Below are 25,507 nucleotides of genomic sequence, written 5' to 3'. Positions count from 1 at the left end.
TCTAAATGTAGATCCAAAGGATATTAAGAGGATTGAATGCATAAATTGTGAAGGAGGTCATTTAGTGAAATGGGCACATCTAGGTAAATTGGAATGTGTAGAAGGTGTCCCAGCTAAACGTGTCCAAGTATCTTGTAGGGACGAAGTGAGGAAGATGGCGTCTCACACCTGTGATGCTAAACTTTGGATAAAGGGGCCTGTTGTCGTTTTTGCGGAACTAACCAGAGCTAAACCCGGCACAGAAGTTGAATCCTGCTGGGAACGCTGGGATATACAGGACATGGACTAGGCAATTTCAAATATGGAATGTATTGTAATATAAAAAATGAAGTGTTAGAAGAGGGATAAAGAAAGAGTATCCTTGTACCGCCAGTAGATGGCTCTCTTGCTCCATGAAATAGGTCAGTCAACTCGTTATGGATTTGACATTTAATTAAATACTTAAGTAACGATTTACCACTTGTATATCTTATCTTCAGAAAGTATGACGCTTGATAAAAAGCACCATTCCGGCTAAAAGTGAACGTTAATCTACAAATTTATGCCGTAAAAACACAAGATAAGAAGAGACTCTTTATGACCAAAAGATTAACTAACAAGCCAGAGGTCTTGAGAAAAAAAATCCTGTCTCGGCTGGATTTTGTATGAACAAGGAGAAGGGTCAAGCCTAGTTGAATGCAGTTATACTGGCCCTTTTTCGGATTTAAATCTTAAGAGGTATTCACCAAAGTAATATTATAGCAACTGATAAACAGAGGTAAATTAATTGAAAGATTATCTTATAATGAAACAGGTTCAGTGCTAATTGACACTGTTTATAGTTCATAACAGTTATTTCATAAGATTAATAATATGTTTTAAGTATTTGCTATAATGAGAAAATATATTATTTAAAACTGACAAGTATTATTGCTTGTTCACGACTTTGCTGTAGTGATAAGAAGATTAAAACCTGGAGCAGTATTCGATTTACTTAAATGGGAAAATGGTACAAGTTTATTTCTCATTCTATTGAACAATAAGACCTCTAGACATTATGATATCCATTGAATTATAGAAGTTAAAAGGTGTTGTGTTATGTTTTTGTGTTAAGTTTGTAATAATATACTATAATGTACCTTGTTATTAATCCACTATACTATTGTCTAATGATGGTAGATGGATTCCTTATAATGTGGTGATTTGAAACTGCTGCAGTGAAAACAGGGCCTCTCTTCTTATCTAGAAAGAAGGAATGTCCATGGGTTCCACTTCAGCAGAGCTGCAAGCCTCATAGAGATGGAGTGTTAAGGTTTATGGAATTAGTGGTTTAGCACAGATAAGAATATATCTTGAAATAATATGCAAAAATGATGGCTTAACAGACCTTTATAGGTCATAAATCTAAAAAGTGTTTTCACAGACTCTGACCTTGGAAAAAACAAGAGACTGTGGAAACTGCTTGCAGTAACATATTCCCAGAGAGGTACAGGTCAGAGCCTGGTCAGTGCATCTCTTAATGGATAAATAATTGTAATGAAAACTATTACCACTTAAACTTAGTGAAACTAAATGACTTGAATATTGTATGAGACAAACTTTTGTCAAATACTCTGTTAGACAATGGTATATGGAATCAAAACTGACTCATTAACAAAATGATGAAACAATATGAAGTTAAAAGAAACACATACCTTTAATTTAGCATAATATAATCACTTAGAAGATGATGTCACATATTAAGAACATCTCTCATATATAACACATATAAAAATAGTGTTTTGCATGCAGTAGTGTTTTTATATTATATTATAAACCAAGATCCTGGGAACCTTGGTTCACTTAACTTTTCAGATATAGGAGGGGCTCGGAGGAAAGCAAAGAAATGAGATCATAAGAGTTGAAACAAATGTGAAGTTTTGAATTTATTTGAGTACATGACACCTATTAATTCTGAAAAGTTAGTCCGGATCTTTTGAAAACTATTATTTGTAAAAGGGATAAAGAGCTGTCTCACCTGATTAATGATTGGATTTAATTGAGGCGTTCCATGTATTCCAATGAGACGAAAAACCTATAAAACTCCTGAGTAAATTTCAATGGAGTACCACACTCATCCCAGACAGGGTAAGGTGGTCCATCTTTTGCAGACTTACACAGTTGAGCTGATTGACCTCAGTTTAATTTGCCTGGTGAAGACAGCCATATCCTTTTACGATTTATATTAAAGGGTAAGCATTAAGCAATTATTATTATTTTATCTCACATGTATTGCATGTATTGCTATAAGGGACTCACGCTATGTTTTAGAAATAAGATAGAGTTTTGTTGAATGTGCTGAAATAGACCATTGGGTACTTTAGGTGACGTGTTCTTGGCCTGCTTGTCGGCCTTGATTACATATATATACATGTATTAAAGTGTTAACGTTGATATTATCTGTTAAGACACTGGACTGCCCAGTGTGTCTGTCAGCTGGGGATACGACGTAGCCTGTAGCTACTCTATCCAATATTTAACCGTTAATAAACCGAACGAGTACAGATCATACTCTGATTCGTAAACAACTTTAAATACATGAGTCTGTCAATTTCTTGAGTTCTATATTAGTCATATGGATATACTGCGGGTCCAGAACACGAACTATATCCCACTAGGAGTAATAACATCTCTGTCCTCCTAACGTCTCCCCTGAGATAAGAGTGTGTGCTGAGCAATTCAAAAGAGTACGTAAAAGAATCTGAACACGCGGATTTCGTGACAGCAGCTTTTGACAAAAAAAAAAAGAGAATGTTTAATTCAACATCGTTACATTGTAAGGCTAGTCCCTACACTTTCGATGTCCCGAAGCATGAACACTTTCCTTTAAGACTTTTAACTTCTCACAGAAACTGCCATTTGGGGGCCCCGCTGACGAGCTGGGCAGCCAATGAAATCGACGAGATGATCTCTACCGACTCCTTTCTCATTGTCAACCAAACTTTCACCCGCCTCTGCCGATATGGAACTCTTTACTGTATCAGCGGTCCGGTGTGTTCCAAATTCGGTTCACAATTGGCTCGTGAGGTATTCTTAAAAGGCAGGGTTTGTAAAGCACGTCAGGTGGGTTCGTTGGAGGTGATTGATTTTTGCCAATAAAAAAAGCAACTCTAAATAAACAAATAGACATAATAATACCTTTGAGTCCTGCAGAGGTGAATGCTGTGGCTAAAGCAAACAGAATGGATGTATGGCAAGAACAATGGGAAAGCAGTGGAAAGGGAAGATTTAATTATAAAAATCACTAAAAAGAAGGGAAATACAAACATATGGGGAAAGGGATAAACAGGGAGAAAGAAACTAATATTAATATACTAAGGTTAGGACACACAACATTACATTATCATTTATACAGGATTGGGAGTCATTATAATTGGTTATGTAGTAATTGTGGTGAAGTAGAAACAGTGGAACATGTATTCAGGAAATGCAATACATATATCGTTAAGTTATTTACCGTAAACCTGGTTCCTTGAAAGAGAATACCGAGGGGATAAAACTGTGATCCAAAGGAATCCATTTCTCTTTTTCCATCGAACCCATGAGATTTCCCACAGTAAAAAGAAAGAGTTTGTGAGTGTTTTTTTTTTTTTTGTTTGTTTTGTCTGTTTACTAACTGTCTGTGTTTTTGTTATATAGCACTAGACGGCTACACACGAATCCGGAGCTGTCGCCAAAACCGGATCAACACTGCACTACAGTCACGATTAACATTCTTATCAAGCACTTGTTTTACCACTATAGCACGTATTATATTGTACTTCACCACAAGCACTGAGAGCACTCTCTTTGTACCTGTGATCGCGTGTGTGTCTAATTGTGTGTTTAGTACTGTGCTTATTGTTTACGGGACTTCATCGGACCATTGGATTTACAATCATTAAATCAACCATTTCACCCGTACTTTGTTGTCTGTTTGTTCTTGGGATTACTGCATCCGCACCGCACGTGCTATACACCTGCTACCAAAAATGACCGTTAAAAAAAATCCTATCTTACTTAGTAAGGCATTTTTAATTCTGCCATTTTGTCAAGGCTTTCAGAGAATGACATGTTGAAAAGTGTAGGAGGAGGACATCTAGCCTTGCTTACTGTCTCCCAGGACACTGATCTACAAATATTTGGGTTTTGTCTACAAAGCAAATGTTTGGCAGCAAACACGTCTTTATTATCTTAAAAGGAGTTGATATATTGAACCTGAACCAATACTTTAAGTGCAGCACAGAAACCAGGGTCAGCGGATACAATTAAGTGAAGACAGACTTAGGACAGAGGGAGTGTTGAGGGTGTGGAATGGGTTATCTAGCCATGTTGTTGATGTCGAATCATTGGACTCCTTCAACTTGAGAAAGTTCTGAGATCAGTCTGCCACCAGGAACCAGATGAGAACTGATGGGCAGAATGGCCTCCTGTCGTTTGTACATTTTATTGTAGTCTTATTATTTAACAGCATTTTATCTTCCACCTTTCACCTCTACAGGAGGGGTCATGGTATTGGACCGATGGATCTAAATGGGACTACAACACCTGGAACCAGGGAGAACCCAACAACTTATTTATTGAAAACTGTCTGCATATTAATTTTGGGGGTAATATATATATATATATATATATATATATATATATATATATATATATATATACAGACGTGCTCAAATTTGTTGGTACCCCTCCACAAAAAACAAAGAATGCTCAATTTTCTCTGAAATAACTTGAAACTGACAAAAGTAATTGGCATCCACCATTGTTTATTCCATATTTAATAGAAATCAGACTTTGCTTTTGATTTTTTATTCAACATAACATTGTAAATAAGAAAACAAATGAAAATGGCATGGACAAAAATGATGGGACCGCTAACCTAATATTTTGTTGCACAACCTTTAGAGGCAATCACTGCAATCAAACGTTTTCTGTAGCTCTCAATGAGACTTCTGCACCTGTTAACAGGTAGTCTGGCCCACTCTTTCTGAGCAAACTGCTCCAGCTGTCTCAGGTTTGATGGGTGCCTTCTCTAGACTGCAAGTTTCAGCTCTTTCCATAGATGTTCGATAGGATTCAGATCAGGACTCATAGAAGGCCACTTCAGAATAGTCCAATGTTTTGTTCTTATCCATTCTTGGGTGCTTTTAGCTGTGTGTTTTGGGTCATTATCCTGTTGGAGGGCCCATGACCTGCGACTGAGACAGAGCTTTCTGATACTGGGCAGTACGTTTCACTCCAGAATGCCTTGATAGTCTTGCAATTTCATTGTGCCCTGCACAGATTCAAGGCACCCTGTGCCAGGTGCAGCAAAGCAGCCCCAAAACATAACCAAGCCTCCATGTTTCACTGTAGGTATGGTGTTCTTTTCTTTGAAAGCTTCATTTTTTTGTCTGTGAACATAGAGCTGATGTGACTTGCCAAAAAGCTCCAGTTTTGACTCATCTGTCCAAAGGACATTCTCCTAGAAGGATTGTGGCTTGTCAATATGCATTTTAGCAAATTCCAGTCTGGCTTTTTTATGGTTTTTTTTAAAAAGTGGAGTCCTCCTGGGTCTTCTTCCATGGCGCCCACTTTCGCTCAAAAAGCGACGGATGGTGCGATCAGAAACTGACGTACCTTCACCTTGGAGTTCAGCTTGTATCTCTTTGGCAGTTATCCTTGATTCTTTTTCTACCATTCGCACTATCCTTCTGTTCAGTCTGGGGTCGATTTTCCTCTTGCGGCCGCGCCCAGGGAGGTTGGCTACAGTTCCATGGACCGTAAACTTCTTAATAATATTTGCAACTGTTGTCACAGGAGCATCAAGCTGCTTGGAGATGGTCTTGTAGCCTTTACCTTTACCATGCTTGTCTATTGTTTTCTTTCTGATCTCCTCAGAGAACTCTCTCCTTTGCTTTCTCTGGTCCATGTTCAGTGTGGTGCACACAATGATACCAAACAGCACAATGACTACTTTTCTCCATTTAAATAGGCTGAATGACTGATTACAAGATTGGAGACATGTGTGATACTAATTAAAGAAACTAATTAGTTTGAAATATCACTATAATCCAATTATTTATTATCTTTCCTAAGGGGTACCAACAAATGTGTCCAGGCCATTTTAGAATATCTTTGTAGAATAAGCAATAATTCATCTCTTTTCACAGCTTCTTTGCTTTATTCTATGTCATACCAAAGGCATGCAAGTATACATGATAAAATAGCTTTTAATTTCATCACTTTTCAGGAGGAATGAAGCATTATTTCAATGAGCTGTAAGGGTACCAACAAATTTGAGCATGTCTGTATATATATATATATATATACTGTATATGTATATATATTTATATATATATATATATATATATATATATATATATATATATATATATATATATATATATATAATTTGTTTATTTAGCAGACACCTTTATCCAAGGCGACTTACAGAGACTAGGGTGTGTGAACTATGCATCAGCTGCAGAGTCACTTACAACTACGTCTCACCCGAAAGACGGAGCACAAGGAGATTAAGTGTCTTGCTCAGGGTCACACAATGAGTCAGTGGCTGAGGTGGGATTTGAACCGGGGATCTCCTGGTTACAAGCCCTTTTCTTTAACCACTGGACCACACAGCCTCCTTAATATATATTAATGCTCTACTCAGCATTTCATTCAAACTTGTGTTTCTTCGCTACACTTGAAACTTAGAACAAAGAATTCTGTCAGAACCTTCCGTTAGAAAGTTTCTTTGACTTGTCTTGTATATGGAACCCAAAATGAACAACCGTTCTAAAATGTTCTTTAGAACAACCCAAAGGGTATTGAAAGTGGTTCTTTATGAGGCATGTATAATTAACCATTTGCATAAATCTCTGAAACAGAATGTCAGCTTTTTGACAGTTCTGATTGATAAATAAAGTTAAGCAGCATTCATACCCTGTGTTTGTGTTTTTAATTATAATTCTGATCATTTATTTTTCACATGGAAGAGAAATATGTTAAAAGATCCTGAAAATATATTTAGAAATAAATCTATAAACAGATTTTGCAATATTCAAAAATAAGTGCTACTAATTTGCTTCCTTCTGTCCATTCATGCTCCTATCAGATATTGTGATATCTGATCATGCACCCCAAGTCTTTTTCCCCTCCAAGAAGGTAACATGACAGCGCACTTGCTGCTTTAACACCCTGCTGCTCTCAGACCAAAAGTGTATTGAGTTCATTTCTTCTGAAACCAATGCCACCCACTCTCCAGTCACCCAAAAGGAAACACCAATAAACGCTGTAGTAAGAGATTTACTGAATTAACAGACAACATTTTACAAATAGACCAGCAATATGCCAGCTCCCCACTCAGGATCTTTTCAAACAGTGACCTAATGTTACAAAGTGAATTCAGCCTTCTCTCTTCAAGGTAAGCTCAACAGATTTTGGTTAAACCTCGGCATGCAGTGTATCAGTATGTAGACAAGGCCAGAAAACTGCTTGCACACCAACTCCACCAATCAGCAGCCTCTCATTTTATTATGCAAATTAGCACAAAAACAGGACCGCCCACAGTGGATCAGCTGGAGATTAATGACTAGTTAAAAAAATCAATTCCTCTGTATACACAGCACCTGCTGACCCTTTCCTTATAGACTCCCCAGAATTGGGCATGTTCTGAAAAAAGTAACTTATTACTTTAATACTGCTTGTTTGTGATAAACATTGTAAATGTCAAATAATAACAAATGCTATGAAAATATATGGTAAGAGTTAGTTCTGAGACCACCATTGTAACTACGTTTGTGTTCAGAAATGAATAGGTGCGCATATGATTTACAAGGACACAATGTGTTACTAGCGAGTTGCTCAAGTTTATTTTAAAGCTCAGACATTCTTTTAGTTAAAGAAGTGGAAGTGCTTGTTAATATTTTTAAACTGCATTTCGTGTTATCAATATATATGCGAACATCATAGGCGCCTCGTGAGTCTTTCATTTGGGGAGGCTATTCCACACTTTTCCCCCTGCATTTATTGAACCCAACGATGTACAGTAAGATACACACACACATTGTATATATAATTAAGACTTGCATTACTTTGCAACTAAATCCTGTGTTTTGGACCTTGGTGATACTGCAACAGGACCGTCATAGCCTTGTTTACCTGTGTATCTAGAGTACAGTAAAGCAGGCAGATGAGATTTTCTGCTTTCCTTGCAGACACTTTTTCAGAAGTTCAAAAGACCCCGCTTTCACTGAAAATGGGGTGAAGGACTGGAAAAATCTAAAGAAAAAACTTCAGAAACATTCATAACCTGGCACCACAAACAGTGTTCTGAAATGTGGCATTTGTTCAAACAGTCGAAGGAAGTATGTTCTGACTGTGTCACAGTTATCAAATTCTCACAAAACGGTGGTGCGTGAAAACAGACAGTATGCTACAAAAATATTTTGCCGCAAGTTCTGTAAAATCAGATTTGGATCAAGCTGTTTCTATAGATAACAGCAATTTGAATACATGTAGAAATTGTGAAGAAGATGTTCCAGGCAAGGGATTGAGCGAAAAGGATTCAGAGTTTTCGTTGGCTGCCTCCTGCAGCGATATAGGGGAGCTCAGATCGGTGGGAAGAATTGACGTTAAACCAGCCAAGCACTGTCTCCTCCAATGACATTGAAATGAAAGTAAATCCTGTATCTCAGTCCACAGTGTTGATTTTGATATCCCAGCTACCCTAGCGGTCTGGTGGTTGCGCAGTAGGAAAACATAATAACAAAAGAAAGTTTACAAACAAGAGGAGGCCATTCGGCCCATTTTGCTTGTTTGGTTGTTAGTAGCTTATTGATACCAGAATCTCATCAAGCAGCTTCTTGAAGGATCCCAGGGTGTCAGCTTCAACAACATTACTGGGGAGTTCATTCCAGGCCATCACAATTCTCTGTGTAAAAAAGTGCCTCCTATTTTTTGTTCTGAATGCCCCTTTATCTAATCTCCATTTGTGACCCCTGGTCCTTGTTTCTTTTTTCAGATCAAAAAAGTCCCCTGGGTCGACATTGTCAATACCTTTTAGAATTTTTAATACTTGAATCAGATCACCGCATAGTCTTCTTTGTTCATGACTGAATAGATTCAATTCTTTTAGCCTGTCTGCATACAACATGCCTTTTAAACCCGGGATAATTCTGGTTGCTCTTCTTTGCACTCTCTCTAGAGCAGCGATATCCTTTTTGTAACGAGGTGACCAGTACTGAGCACAATATTCTAGGTGAAAGTTTTAACATTACTTCCCTTGATTTAAATTCAACACTTTTCACAATATATCCGAGCAAATTGTTGGCCTTTTTTATAGCTTCCCCACATTGTCTAGATGAAGACATTTCCGAGTCAACATAAACTCTTAGGTATTTTTCATAGATTCCTTTTTCAATTTCAGTAGCTCCCATATGATATTTATAATGCACATTTTTACTGCCTGCAGTACCTTACACTTTTCTCTATTAAATGTCATTTGCCAGGTGTCTGCCCAGTTCTGAATGCTGTCTAGATCATTTTGAATGACCTTTGCTGCTGCAACAGTGTTTGCCTCTCCTATTTTTGTGTTGTCTGCAAATTTAACAACTTTACTTAATATACCAGAATCTAAATCATTAATGTAGATTAGGAATAGCAGAGGACTTAATACGGATCCTTGTGGTACACCACTGGTTAACTCGCTCCATTTTGAGGTTTCTCCTCTAATCAGTACTTTCTGTTTTCTACATGTTAACCACTCCCTAATCCATGTGCATGCATTTCCTTGAATCCCTACTGCGTTCAGTTTGAGAATTAATCTTTTATGCGAGGCTTTGTCAAAAGCTTTCTGGAAATCTAAATAAACCATGTCCACATCTTCAGATACATTTTGTGTATAGTCATTCAAAACTGCATACTGCATTTGTCAAAAAAATGCTTCTTCATTTTTCTTCTCTGTGGTGGTTTTACACGAAACATTTAAGACTTCTCTCAGATTATTTAAATTAAAAGAAAAGGAGATTCTCAAGCAAGGGAAAAAAAAAGTGCTGATTTTTTTTTTGGTGGCCTCAATACGCTTCATTCAGTACCGCTTTCAATTAGTATACACATGAACCTGACCAATGACATGCTTGCTGTCTGCCAACGCGCGCGTTTCAAATTTCTGTTTGTGATTGGGCTATTTACTGTCATTTGTGAGAGGCTCAACCTTGAACGCTTCTGATTGGACAATGCACACAGCTTTTACACTTTACAGTCCAAACGGACGCGCAACGTGACGTAACAGTGAGTGAGAGACGTGAAGTATGGCTTGACAGAGGTGGTGGAAAGGAAAACCATAATTAAAACATTAGCTATTTGGGGGCTCCCGAGTGGCGCATCCAGTAAAAGCACTCGCTAGAGTGCAGGATGCGCTCTATAGCCTGGACGTCGCCGGTTCGAGTCCAGGCTATTCCACAGCCGACCGTCGACGGGAGCTCCCAGGGGGCGGCGCTCAATTGGCTGAGCGTCGTCCGGGAGGGTTAGGTCGGCCAGGGTGTCCTCGGCTCACCGCACACCAGCGACCCCTGTAGTCTGGCCGGGCCTGCGGGCTTGCCTGTAAGCTGCCCAGAAGCTGCGTTGTCCTCCGACGCTGTAGCTCTGAGGCGGCTGCACGGTGAGTCTGCAGAGTGTAAAGAAGCGGGCAGCTGACGGCACACGCTTCGGAGGACAGCGTGTGTTCATCTTCGCCCCTCCCGAGTCAGCGCAGGGGTGGTAGCAGTGAGCTGAGCCTAAAAATAATTAGGCATTTCAAATTGGGGAAAATATTGGAGCACAAAATGTTAGTTAACAAAAATGAACCACCATAAGTACAATTAAGTTATATATAGTTATTTTTATTTATTATCATAATGTGAAATTGAAATCTGATGCACATGTTAAAAGTTCAAGTCCTTTGCTTTGTATTTCCTTTTTTGTTTTTAATCGGAAGTGTTCTAAACTGAATCTTTTTTTTTAAACTATTTTGCACAACAGTGTATTTGGCTATTGGATCTAATGTTAAAAAAAAAGATTCTTTATTTTTCTAAAATAAAACGTCAATGCACGAATAAGAAATCGGGTTGCCAATTGCACCACTGTGATTACTCCTAAAGTTACCATTTCCATCCCCTCCCGAAAAAAAATCCTGGCTACGCCACTGATAGCAGTGTTTATTATTTAAAAATAAAAATATACATTTTATGTTTTTCGTAAGTGGGTAGAGAATATGTAAGTGCGCAGTTTATTTCAACCTTTCAAACCTTAATAACATAACCAAAGAATGTTCACTGTTATATTTGTTGTCGTGTGAGACTTTCACTTTTTCAGTCAGCGAAAATATGTGCCAAAAACTGATTGAATTTGATGTAGCCCTGTTAAAATGGCAAAAAGTCAGCTACCTTTGGAGTTTTTCTACAACAAAAAATCTAAACCACCAACGCCAGAGACATCAACAGAAACCGAACCTGACTCTTCTGTAGTTCAGAATGTTATTCACAGCACTAGAGTGTGACAATACTTCCATTTCAAACGCTCAGGTTAGTGCAGGAGCAGCTGTCTGTCGATAAGAGACCCTTGCCTGTAATGTGTTGTTTGCAGCTCTCTTGCTTGTGACAATCTGGCGTAGAACTGTTTGTGATGAAAGATCTGCTAATGTTAGAAAGCTAGCGGGTATCCGGGTTGAGTATCTGGTTTCGCTTCGTCTGTTCTTCAAGCCATGAGTCAACCCGGCCTAATCGTCTCATAGTTTTCATTTCAGTGTTTACAGAATAAATGTTGATAAGTGGCCACACCTGAGAGCAGTGTCTGGAAAGTAGTATTTAGTATCAACATCTTATACCACTACTTCATGCTCGATTTAAATTTATCAATAGCCATTTTCATAACAAACCTGCACTAGAAGACTGGCTCTACCTCCGCTACGCTCCCCTGCCTCCAGAGCCCGCTCCTTCTCCACCCTTGCTCCGCAGTGGTGGAATGACCTTCCTACAGATGTCAGGACTGCCCAGTCCCTGACCACATTCCGGCGCCTCCTTAAGACTCACCTCTTCAAACAGCACCTGTAGAACTCCTCTGTTTGTATCCTGGGACACTATCACCCTTCATGTAAATGTGCTTTATTTTGCTCTTATCTGCCCCCTATTTTACTGCATTTAATCATGTACTTCAGAATACTGTAATCTGCCAAGTGTTTAACCTGTAGTACTTTGTATTTAATCATATCCTGATGTAACTATCACTATTATCTGCTGTATTATTGAATTGTGGTTTGTCACACTTGTACTTTGCTTGAACAAAAGTTATTGTATTTCTTGCTCTTATTGTATTACTTGTATTGTAACACTTGAAATGTATTTGCTTACGATTGTAAGTCGCCCTGGATAAGGGTGTCTGCTAAGAAATAAATAATAATAATAATAATAATAATAATAATAATAATAATAATAATAATAATAATAATAATAATAATAATAATTTGAAGCTTCCGAATGCAGCTGCTAAGGGTTTAATTACAACTAAGAAAGGAGATCATTTAACTCATGTGCTGGCCTTACTGCACTGGCTTCCAATGCATTTCAGAACTGATTTTAAAATCTTACTATTGGCATATAAAGCACTAAATGGTATGGCACTGGATTACCTAAGAGAGATTCTGTCACCATATAAGCCACTGCACACTTTAAAGTTGGCTAACGCTGGCCTTAAATGTAAAATCGAAATGGAGTGGAGAAAGTGTATTTAGTTATAATGCCCCCAGATTGTGGAACTCATTGCCCTGTTCTATTAGAGATGCTGCGTTGATCAATATTTTTAAGTCAAGATTAAAGAGTTAATTGTATAGTTTAGCCTTTTTAACCTGATTTACAACATAATAGTTTTAGCGATTTTATTTGCTCATTTCTGTGTTCATTCTTATTAATTTCGTGTTTTCTTAAATTATTATTATTATTATTATTATTATTATTATTATTATTATTATTATTATTATTATTATTATTTACTGTTATTTTTACCACTTCTTTATACTGCATTATTTTGTTCTGTTTGAACCGAAATGTAAAGGGCTTTGAGATACTATGGTATGAAAGGCACTATATAAATAAAATAAAATGAAATTGACAAAGTTAACCCAAGCCGATACTTTAAGCGTTGCACAGAAACCAGGACCAGAGGACACATGCTTTCACTATGCTTCATTGCTATGGGAAACTTTTATAAGGCTATCACACCATTAACTGTGTGAAAATTATTGAAAACATAAACCATGTGTGTACTCTGGGTGAGTGTATTAAATTTGCATGAAAATGTTTTGTCCCAGTGCTCCAAACCTGAACGTAAACAAAGGTTCTTGTTTTTAAACATTTCTAATGTAATAGAAAATAAAACAATAATAAGGATGTTAAACCCAGACTCCTTTGTGCAAACACCACCAGCCACAATGGTTACAGGAGCACATCAACTCTAGACACAGTCGATGGTATAAAAGAGCTGTGCACTCAGTCAAACACATCATTTCGAAGAGAAGGAAGCAATCTGCAGTTTCTTCAGGTAAGAGCACTCGCATCCCTTCATCTCTCTGTTCATTTCATTCGTTGATTGCTGTGGCGCTACAATGGTGATGCTTCTGTGCTATACTTAGAGACAAGGCAATTAAAAGGGCAAACAATGATTGGGTATATAGTTAAAAATGTAGAGGTTATGATGGGGTTGTCCAATGCACTGGTGAGACCACACTTAAGAGTACTGTGTCCACCATGATACCAAAAGGACATTGTTGCCATGAACAATAAACAACAACCAGACTAATCCCAGGGCTTAAAGGAATGAGCTACGAAGATTGAGGGGACTGAATTTATTTAAACAAGAACAAAGAATTAGAATTGCTAATATATATTCTAATGTTCATTATTTGAAGTCTTCAAAATCTTTAAAGGAGTTAACACAGTCAACCCTAACCTATACTTTAAGCACAGCACTGAAACCAGTACCAGAGGACACAGTTGGAAATAGAGATAGACTTGGACACAGATTGACAGCTGGTAGGAGACACTTCTTCACACAGAGTGTGGTGAGGGTATGGAATGGGATACCTAGCCATTTTGTTGATGCTGAATCATTGGAATCCTTAAGACCCACCTTGACAATGGGATGAGGAGTCCATTGGTAGAATGGTATTACAGATTGGTCATTTTCATATTTATTTTATAATTTACCAAGGGTACCAGAATAGTATGAACCTATAAACACTACTGGTAATCATCCATAACTATTACGTCATGCAGTTGTGCAGTTGTGCCTGAATAAAGAATACTGAATTTAAATGAAATCCTTTCAAATAGAAGTCTTATTCAATCTTCGATTTCTAGTCTAAATGTTTGTCATTGAATTTTAGTTTCTTCAAAAACACGGCTAACCATATGTGACAGGATGTCAGTGGTGTGGTGTACAACGTGAATGTCCAAACAGTACTCTCAATGAAAAAACATGTGTATTTATTAAAAAGAAGCAAATAATAAATCAGTCGCCCCTATACCAACAATGGTATAGGGGAAGCCAATGCGACGGGTTTCAGTCCCAAACAAAAAGACACTCCAAAACCACAATCCTCTGTGCACGACACTGTGCTCTGTAGGTCCTGGGGAAAGTGGTGCTCGTGTCCGTACTGTGCTTGTGTCGTGAAGGATGGTGCTCAGGGTTTCTGTGCTGGCTCTGGCTGCAGCGCCTGCGTTGCTCACTCCGCCTCTGCAGTAAAATAACACAGCGCACCGGCGTGTTAAAATCGTTTACTGGTAAACGATAGGAAATGTACAGTATAATCATAGGAAATTCATGGGGAAAATTCAGAATGATCATGCCAATTTACCATGGTAAACTTATATGACATGACTACTTATTTTCTGGATCTTCCCAGGCTGTGCAGTGACTTGATGCCTCTGGTGTCTCTTTTCCTCTTCCAGGAGCCTGTCATCATGTTTCCAGCAGTGGCCTCAGTTGTGGTTTGCATTGCCCTGGCTCTCAGTGGGGCTGCAGGTAGGCTATTTAAATGATTGGAAAATCTGTCCAAATGTATTACTGAGTTTAAAATGTGAGGAAATAGTTTTGAGCACTGAACCATGTTACGACTCTCCTCCTAGCAGCTGATGAATTAATAGTTCTGACATCAGTATATGGTAAGACACGTACGTACCTCTCGATTGGTAAGGCGTTTGTAATTGAACTGGATGGTTTGCAGTTTGCGTCCTCCCCTTGCCTTTTTCATTCAATTCAATGGGCTGAGATACCAATTCGTTTCAATGTGTCAGTGGATCTGTTGTCACTGTTCAATACAAGCTCTCTCTCTCTGTTGGGATGAAGTGCCAAGAAGACCAGTCCTTCTGCAGGGGTCCAGGTGACCCTATTCCATCAAAGGGTTTAAATGTTGTTCTGAGTTGCTGTTTCATTTTGTTTTGATGCTTAAACATGCAGAGCTAAATGAAACTATTAGACATTGTTTAGGCTGCAGAAAGCTACATTCTCCAGCTGCCCCTGCTTCAAGGTAACACAATACTGCTTCTTGTTTAAAATTGTTTATTATTATTATTATTTATTATTTGTTTAAAAGCAGTATTAAAATAAATGCTCTGTATATTTCTTACAAAAAAAAAATTCCACAAGTACTAATTCTATCCATTTATTGCCATTAGCTGCCAGGCCTGTAAAAGAGATTTAGTCCAGAATAAGGCAGAAACCTTGGGTCAGACTGCCTGGGAAACACACTGGTGAAAGGGTAAGAGCAATCCCTGTCACCGCTAAACAGTGACTCACTCCGTGCATTGCTGTCTGTGGTGTTCTGTACTTCACAGCTCAGGGTGACAACAAGAAAGAAGTGGAGAAGGAAGTGTCAACGTGCGCGGGTTCCTGTCTGAAAGGATGGGTCGGTTTCAATGACCGGTGCTACCAGTATGTAAAGGACAAGAAGACATGGGCTGATGCTGAGGTATGATCATTTTTACTATTCATAAACCCAGTTTCATTGCCACCTGATCATGGTGTCGGCCATAGTGCGGGCCTGGTCAAAGCCTTGTCTGCACGTGTCTTGATGTGGGGAGTTTGGGCTCTGGAGGAACTCCATGGTTGCAATGTTTCAATTTGTCACACATTACTAGCACTGAGATAATTCAATTAGGCATGGCAAGGTGGGAGCTGCAGAGTTATGGGTTTCAAATAACAGCACAGATGACCCTGTATTGAACTTATGTAATATTACTGCTGTATACAACTGGTACCACCAATGTGTGTCTCTGAAGTCGATGAGCACCCCTTCCTGGTTCACCTGAAATAGAACATCCGGTTCAATGTCGTCTATTTCATAAAGCTACAGGAGACACACCGAGGGTAGAAAAACACACACTTGGTGAAGCTGCTAGTCCCGTTACCATGGCGAATACTCAGATTAGACAAGCTTTTTCCTGGATACCAATACAAGGGTAATTTAATCCAAAATGGTTCTAGGTAACTGCTCCTCGCAAATATGAGTCTATGAAAGCCAGCCAATTTTTGCAGGATCTTTAGATGAAATCTAGATTTTTTTTTTATTTAATAGCATTTTTTCATTCAGAAATATAAAGCAACATTTGAAAGAGCTTTGCTTGCAGAAGGTGCATTAATTGAAACAGCTGTCTGATGTGCCCAGTGTATTGAGGACATGCTGCTTCCCAGTGCTCCTAGTCTGCCTAGTCCAAGCTGTCTCTCATTGCTCCCTCCAGCTGTACTGCCTCAGTATCGGGGGGAATCTCGCCTCCGTACAAAGCGTCGAAGAGAACAATTTCATCCAGAACCTGATCAACAAGAATGATGCCTCAGGTGCTTATACCTGGCTTGGGGGTTCTGACTGCTTCAAGGTACATTAACCTCTTTTTATATGGCTTCCCTTACCAAAAATAAACCCACTTTGTTGAATGTGTTGTGGATATCCTCTGTCGTGTTGTGGGTCTGTGTATGACTATGCTGATGGGATGTTTGTTATTTTTGTATTCAGTCACCAGTAGGAGTGTGCTGACATTTAACCCTCATGAAGACACGTCGGAAAACTGACTTTCCTGGTAACCTGGGGTCCAAGCAGACCCCAGCAATAAGACAACATATAACTAACAACTGAAGTAAATGAATGACAATGTGGATATGAACACTTTATTTTATTTTTCCTTTACTTCTAGCCATCGTTTGGTTTGCTGTAGTTTTGCTTAGGAACGTCTGTTCAGGACATACGATACATCACTGGAAAGCTCCAAATCTGTACTTTCAAACAAGCCTAGCTATTATGGTGCCTAAGATATTAGGTCAGGCCCGCTGATACATTACTGACCCCAAACCTAAAACAATTTTGGGAAATTCAACCAGGCTACCTGAACTCAGGGCCACCGAGAGCCGTCATGGGCCCCGGGGAAGGATTGGTATGTCCCGCTGCCACCCCCCACCCCCCCCATGGTACTACATTCATCAGACTTTGTAGTATACTGTAGTCTAAACCAAGCTTCTAAACCAAGCAAAGATACTTGCAATCTTAGCAGTGTCTGAGGAAGATCATTTCAACCGATACAGTATTTTGATAATGGGTTTGAAGGAAACTGTCAATGATGCCTAGAAGTTTCAATATCTCAATGTTATTTACAGTATTCAATTTTTTTTTTTAGGTAAGTGAATAAATATTTTTTTTGTACAAACTCCACGTGTAATAGTCATTAATCGGAAGCTTACTTAACATCAAATAACATACGTTTTTAGCATAAACTACATTTTAATGGTGTTGCTATACACTATTTTATTTATCCCGTGCCAAAAATAAACCACTCATCTCTGCTCTTAACCAATAGCCTGTATTGGTAAATATATTTGTATTTTAAGCAATATAATCGATAATTCTCTAATTGTGTTTACCACCAGCTGAAGAAAGTACTTTATTTATTTTACACGATACCATTTTTCTAACAAACTGCTGCACCACGTTGTTTTGAGCAAATTATAGATCTTAATAATAGAATAATTCATACTGTGGTATATATTGTGCAACTTTAGGGTTCTTTTAAAGTTTATAAAAAAAATACATAAAATTGCTATGCCTTTTTTTCAGCTTTTTGGTGTAGTAAAATATGAAATGCGAAAGTTCAAATCATTGTGTGAAAGGAAGTGTTTGACAACGCCTGGATACACAATCATTACACAACAGAAGCACATCGGCTCGGTGTGCAGTACGGGAGTTTTTCTTTTTAATGTGGTGGTGGGAACGCACAGGGTCTTGAGCAGGGCTAGTTGTTTTAAAATACTTTATATATTTAAAAAAAAAAAAAAGTTCCCCCTTCATCAGGGCCCCCCTTTGGGGCGTTGGGCCCCCTTCGAGGCGGGCCCCGGGGAAATTTCCCTGTCCTCCCCGTCATCTCGGTGGGCCTGCCTGGACTAGAATTATCCTTTGCATGGTGTAACAGGACAACTACATCAAAGGAAACAAAAATCAAGTCGCTAGATCCACATAATAACTGATTCTAAAGCACCGTGGGGTCTGAATGGACCCCAGGTTACCTTATGAGGGTTAAGAAATATTTGTTGGCAGGTATAAAAAAAAAAAATGAAAGCACACCTATTGATTAACGTGTTGATTTCAAAACAAGAAAAGCTGCCCTTCCCTCACCTTTACAACTGAGTACCAACAAATGGTAACTAACTTCCGCATTGAGTTTTAAAAGCTGACTGAAAGTGAATTTTCCTCTCATCCGGGGCGCAGACATTTTTACTGCCATACCGAGGCCATAAACACACAATCAAAATATGCTGTAAAACTAGCAAATGCAACTGATTCATCACGTAAACGTGACCTCTCATTAAACCTAACTCAAGCTACTGCTGTGGAATCTGTGGAAACTGGGATATGTATTCCTTTGTCGAGTTTAATCAGAGATAACAGGAGTGATGACACATCTCTTAGGAAATTAAGGAAAGTGAAGAAAATAAATGTATTTCAAAAGGATAAAAGGCAGGCAAATAATCGCTAATAATATATACATGAGTTTTAGTCCGTTTGATCATGACAGGTTCAATTTTAAAAAACTCTCAGACTGTTATTGATTGATACTCAATAATTGTATAAACAAGTCATCAATACAGGTCTGTAGGTACCTACAACAGGACTAATGCCTGTTGTGTTCACTTCCAACACTCTACAATACAATACTAAAAAAATCCTACCTTTTTCACTGTGCTGATTGAATAAAATAAATGTAATCTTGTAATCAATGAACATACATAAATACTGGCAACTATACAGAAAAACTAAATGCATATTTCTCTGTGTATGCAGCCAAATATACTGTGTTCTAAAATTAATAAAATATGGATCTAATCTCAAAGTATTCAAGGGTTATTTTACTTGAAAAAGCAAACCAAAAATTATTTAACACATGTAAATAGATTAACTGGTTGAGTAAATCCAAATTAAATACCAAAAAAATCCTATCTTACTTAGTAAGGCATTTTTAATTCTACCATTTTGTCAAGGCTTTCAGAGAATGACATGTTGAAAAGTGTAGGAGGAGGACATCTAGCCTTGCTTACTGTCTCCCAGGACACTGATGTACAAATATTTGGGTTTTATCTACAAAGCAAATGTTTGGCAGCAAACAAGTCTTTATTATCTTAAAAGAATTGATATATTGAACCTGACCCAATACTTTAAGTGCAGCACAGAAACCAGGGTCAGCGGATACAATTAAGTGAAGACAGACTTAGGACAGAGGGAGTGTTGAGGGTGTGGAATGGGTTATCTAGCCATGTTGTTGATGTCAAATCATTGGACTCCTTCAACTTGAGAAAGTTCTGAGATCAGTCTGCCACCAGGAACCAAATGAGAACTGATGGGCAGAATGGCCTCCTGTCGTTTGTACATTTTATTGTAGTCTTATATTATTTAACAGCATTTTATCTTCCACCTTTCACCTCTACAGGAGGGGTCATGGTATTGGACCGATGGATCTAAATGGGACTACAACAAATGGAACAAGGGAGAACCCAACAACCAATCTACTGAAAACTGTCTGCATATTAATTATAGGGGTAATATAAATATTTCTATATATTTTAATGGTTTACTCAGCATTTCAAACTTGTGTTTCTTCGCTACAGCTGAAACTTAGAACAAAGAATTCTGTTAGAACCTTCCGTTAGAAAGTTTCTTTGACTTGTCTCGTGTATGGAACCCACAACGAAGGACCGTTCTTTTGTTCTTTAGAACAACCCAAAGGGTATTGAAAGTGGTTCTTTATGAGACACGTGGCCCAGTTCAGCAAAGGCAAATGTTTTGAAAGGAACCGAATAAAGTCTGTGGTTTAACTTGCAAGACACAAGCAGTCTTTGGTAGAAGCAAATACAGTCGAAATGCAAACAAATTCATGTTGCGTTAAATTATGACACATGTTTAAGGAGCACATATTGAAACGGTGTCTTTTGAAGTCTGGTTAAACCTTTTTGATTACTGCAGTGGGGTTTACCCTACAAAGAGATCATACTGGTTGATATACATTACAATATCCAGACTATACTGTCCCTGAGATCTTGCTCTGTGCGACAGAGACTGAATTCTTTTTTCTTGTTTCTTTCAGTTCCTGGAGAGTGGAATGACATAGCCTGTAATAATTTGATTCCATCTGTCTGTATGTATAAATATAATGATCCACGCTGAAACAGAATGTCAGCTTTTTGACAGTTCTGATTGATAAATAAAATTAAGCAGCATTCATACCGTGTTTGTATTTTTTATTATAATTAAGTAATTTCTGATCATTTATTTTTCACATGAAACACATATGTTTAAAACATATCCTGCATAGAAACATATTTTGCAATATTCAAAAATAATTGCTACTAAATTGCTTCCTTTTGTCCATTCGTGCTCCTATCAGAGTATTGTGATATCTGATCATGCACCCGAAGTCTTGGAGCTTACTAAACTTGACTTGATTTGTTAGTCCACACTGCCTCTCCTGCTGATGGGTCAATTCTATCAAAATGAATATACTTCCAAAATGTCTTTACCTTTTTCAGTGTATCCCAGTTTTTATTTCCAAAGCTTTTTTTAATTACTTTAGATTGCATTATTTCCCCATTTATAAGAGCCCTAGAATCCAGAGAGATTATCTTCAGACACTCAGGCCAAGCAGAGGTCGGACCACACAGGCTGCTTTGTAGCCTGTGTGGTCCAGACCACTCTACGGTACACACAACACTGTACCATAGTTTTGCCCGAGTGGTCCGGACCACCATGCAGTACACAGGACAGGGTATGGTAACGGCTCAAGTGGTCCACATTAAAATGCTGATTTACATTTTTTGCTTTCTCTTTTACTGTTTTCTAACTGCTCATATGCTTATCTCACGTATATGCCTGTATGCGCCTATTTGCACAGTTATACAGTAAACTCTGGCAGTTTACCTAGAAAACAAATACAGTATTCATTTCCCATGAAAATTACATCTGATGAGAAATGTTTTCAATGGGCTCATCCAGTTGATATTTCCTGTATCCCAGGCTATTACTTTGCTATTTGCTTAGTTGCTGTGACGTTATAGATGTTATAAGCGGAACACTTTTACTGACAAGTTCCTAGAACACATCATAAACACTTGAACATGATTATTAGTAAAACGTACCTTTCTCTGTTGCTTTCTGTAACATCTGCTACCATTAATTTTGAATTTCAAGAAATGCAAATTATCTCAATAACTTGGAAGAGGCTGTTGTTATGACTTTTTTTCGGCAGAACAATTTTAAACCATAGTAGCATTGCAGCTTTTGGCAAAAAAATGAGAATGTTTAATTCAACATCGTTACATTGTCAGGCTAGTCCCTACACTTTTGATGTCCCGAAGCATGAACACTTTCCTTTAAGACTTTTAACTTCTCACAGAAACTGCCATTTGGGGGCCCCGCTGACGAGCTGGGCAGCCAATGAAATCGACGAGATGATCTCTACCGACTCCTTTCTCATTATCAACCAAACTTTCACCCGCCTCTGCCGATATGGAACTCTTTACTGTATCAGCGGTCCGGTGTGTTCCAAATTCGGTTCACAATTGGCTCGTGAGGTATTCCTAAAAGGCAGGGTTTGTAAAGCATGTCAGGTGGGTTCATTGGAGGTGATTGATTTTTGCCAATAAAAAAAGCAACTCTAAATAAACAAATAGACATAATAATACCTTTGAGTCCTGCAGAGGTGAATGCTGTGGCTAAAGCAAACAGAATGGATGTATGGCAAGAACAATGGGAAAGCAGTGGAAAGGGAAGATTTAATTATAAAAATCACTAAAAAGAAGGGAAATACAAACATATGGGTAAAGGGATAAACAGGGAGAAAGAAACTAATATTAATATACTAAGGTTAGGACACACAACATTACATTATCATTTATACAGGATTGGGAGTCATGATAATTGGTTATGTAGTAATTGTGGTGAAGTAGAAACAGTGGAACATGTATTCAGGAAATGCAACACATATATCGTTAAGTTTCTTACCGTAAGCCTGGTTCCCTGAAAGAGAAGACAACAACCAATGACATTACGTATGGGATATGCCTGCCCACTGGGTAGGTATTGCTGAGCTCTATACCAGAGCTGCTGATAGGCCCCTTCCTGGGATGATGCAGTCGGTCCCGCCCACCGAGGGGATAAAACTGTCATCCAAAGGAATCCATTTCTCTTTTTCCATCGAACCCGTGAGGGCGACCGATGCGACCTTGTGGTTGGTGATCGTCTTCTCTTTCAGGGAACCAGGGTTATGGTAAGTAACCTAACGTTCCCTTTCAATTCGAAGACAACCACCAATGACATTACGTATGGGATATTGTATACCAGAGCTGTTGCGAGGGAAAAGGAACAGCAGCATATGAGGGACGCACAAGCACTGTCTAACCCAGAGGTTAGCGGTGCAAACTTACACCCTCAATGACCCTTGTACCTAAAGAAGGCAGGGCAGGGTCTACAACATTAAGTAGGCAACGTAGCCTATCTAGCCGCAGTACAAATATCAGACATCGAGGCACCTCTGAAGAGGGCCCAAGATGTAGCCAACCCTCTAGTGGAATGTGCAGCTACCCTACCAGGTGGGGGCAAGCCAGCACCATTATACGCAATCAAGACTGTATCCACAATCCAATGTGACAGACGCTGCTTAGAGAGGGGCTGTCCTTGGGTCTGTGTCCCGTGACAGACGAAGAGCTGGTCAGATTGACGCAGAGCTCTTGTCCTGTGCACGTAGCATCTCAATGCCCGCACTGGGCAGAGGAAATTCAATCTCTCATCCTCCGTTGAAGCAAACGGAGGTGGATGGAAGGACTCCAATTCCACAGACTGATTAATGTGGAAAGCTGTGATCACCTTGGGGAGGAAAGCAGGGTTGGTGTGCAGAGACACCCTGCTGCCATCCTCCCAAATACGCATGCAGGAGCTGTGCACAGACAGCGCCTGCAGCTCACTGACCAGCAGAGCGGAGGTGATCAAGTAAAATTTAAATATGCAAAAACCCACTATTAAAATGGCTATGCACATAAGCAGGGATGGAAATAAGACTCCCATTGCATAGCAGTGGGAGCCATTTCAGGTTTTTCTGACCTGCAGACTTTTTTTTTTTTTTTCCCAGCTTCTTCAGTACAGTTTATACAAGGGCCTGCAGTTAGTAAAACCTGAAATGGACCAAACTGCTATGTATTAGGAGTCTTATTTCCATCCCTGCATATGCAATTAACAATAAAAGTAATAGCTAATTCAATAACAGCAAAGGTAACAGTAACTGCCAATCTGCAGAACCTGCACAGTCGGCCAGACGGCTGAGGTTCTGTCTGCTTCCTCTTTTTCTGCTCTAATCTTTGCTTTGTGGCAGTACCTGTTGGTCCCTTTTCTGGTTTTCTTGAACTGCTGTTGCTGCTGATGTTGTCTGAACATAATTTCTTGCACATCTTTTCCATTGACTCAGGTGTTAAGGCAGTGGATGGAGAAGTAGGAGTTAACAGCTGCAGGTGACATGGTTACCACTGGGACCTGTACAGTGGCACTGCCTTCAGTTAACTTATGCCACAGCAGCTGAGTCTCCTAGAGGTTTTCAGGACTGGTGTTGATGGATGAGTTGTTGTGTGTTTTTCATCTTTGCCAGGTGTTTCACATACCTAGATATGTGCTGCTTGGTTGTTGGATGAAGCACATTGTTTGGATCTATGCAGGAGCTGTTCACCATGGCTGAATAATCGTGGTCAACCAGTCTTAAAGGTGTTGTGTGGATTTTTCTTCCAGTAGACACCTGAGGAAGGGGTGGTGGAGATGGACTCGTTGGTAGTTGAAAGGAAAAAAAAGAAACAGCATGATGTAGTTTACTATATAAGTTGTGTAAGTAATTCTGTCTCTTGTATAAGAGATATCATTGCGCTGTTTGCTTAGCCTGAACTGTTGTGCTTTGCTTTGTGATCCTGTCTTGTACATTAAGAAACTCTCTTCACACTGGTTATTAACTTATTATAAATCAAACAAATAGAAAAGCTAGCCAGCAAATATTTGTTAATAATAATATAACCACATTCAATCCACATTAACGGCATTTAGAAACTATATTATTTTTATATAATATAGTTAGAATAGCTCATTTTTTACATTTACTCACTCTTACAATAATAAACAATAACAACAATAAACGCATTCTTACCTGTCACTCCGACCTACGCGAGAAAGTTGTGATGTTTACAGCAGAATGATGTTTAATAATATAAAATCAATGACCAATACATATTAACTGTATAAAGAATATGTTTTATAGATAGTGTTTTTAGGAGGTTAAACTGCAGTGTACAGAAATTAAGGATATTTATATATTTTATATATCATTTTTTAAATTCTCAATATAAATATAGTTAGAATAGCTGCTTTTTTACGTTTACTTACTCGTACAACAACAACAATAATAAACAACAATAACCGGATTCTTATCTATTTCACTCCGAGCTACGCGAGCAAGTTATCTTGTTGATATCTCAATCGCCGTAAATTTAGGCACACACCTGCACAACAGCGCCAAAACCATGTAGCGGCGGCAGCAGTATTACATTCATAGTGGATTTGAACTACCATAGAGAATGAATGGGAAATCGTTTAGGGCGGTTTAGTGTGATGCGCCAGCCAGAACAGAAACAGAAAAAACAAAACCAAAAATAATACTGAATAAACACGCACAATATTCACAGAGGGGTGAGTCGTTAATTTAATTTCTTCATTTTATTACAGTATCGATACGTCAAAAGATTAAAAGATTAGTACTGCATGCAGTCCTTCACCCGGGGTTATAAAGAAAAGGTGAATAAGGTATAATGCCTGTGTTGATCGTCCATACGCTTGTATTTTTGTACATGTAAACGGTTCAATCGCACAGTATCTTACCACCGTACAGATGCCGCGAAACAGTGGGATTAGAGTACGAGAAAGAGAAAGTGCGTA

General features: G+C 38.6%; 2 protein-coding genes and 1 long non-coding RNA gene across 3 annotated transcripts in view; 2 read left to right on the top strand and 1 right to left on the bottom strand.

Moving 5' to 3' along the window:
• Positions 1-13,508: 13,508 nt before the first annotated feature.
• On the top strand, positions 13,509-20,765 carry LOC117399804 (lectin-like). The gene is made up of 6 exons (XM_033999182.3): positions 13,509-13,554; positions 14,964-15,036; positions 15,849-15,982; positions 16,752-16,886; positions 19,980-20,088; positions 20,634-20,765. The coding sequence occupies exons 2-6, from the start codon at positions 14,976-14,978 to the stop codon at positions 20,711-20,713; spliced, it is 519 nt and encodes a 172-aa protein (XP_033855073.3). The 5' UTR covers positions 13,509-13,554; positions 14,964-14,975; the 3' UTR covers positions 20,714-20,765.
• Positions 20,766-20,784: 19 nt separating this feature from the next.
• On the bottom strand, positions 20,785-23,934 carry LOC131736962 (uncharacterized). Its single transcript, XR_009328551.1, has 3 exons — positions 23,913-23,934; positions 22,547-22,561; positions 20,785-22,122 (listed from the first exon to the last, which is right to left on the bottom strand). It is a non-coding gene; the product is annotated as an uncharacterized LOC131736962 (long non-coding RNA).
• Positions 23,935-25,130: 1,196 nt separating this feature from the next.
• The window catches only part of LOC117400419 (microtubule-associated protein 4-like), a 132,162-nt gene continuing 131,785 nt past the window's right edge, over positions 25,131-25,507 (top strand). Inside the window, exon 1 of the mRNA XM_059023001.1 lies at positions 25,131-25,261. The gene's annotated coding sequence lies outside the window, so the exon portion shown is untranslated. The remainder of the gene's footprint in view (positions 25,262-25,507) is intronic.

The sequence above is a fragment of the Acipenser ruthenus genome, chromosome 4 (assembly GCF_902713425.1).
Source record: "Acipenser ruthenus chromosome 4, fAciRut3.2 maternal haplotype, whole genome shotgun sequence".
Classification (NCBI taxonomy): Eukaryota; Metazoa; Chordata; class Actinopteri; order Acipenseriformes; family Acipenseridae; genus Acipenser; species Acipenser ruthenus.
The sequence above is the reverse complement of the archived record's forward strand: the minus strand, read 5'-3'. Positions and strand labels throughout refer to the sequence as shown.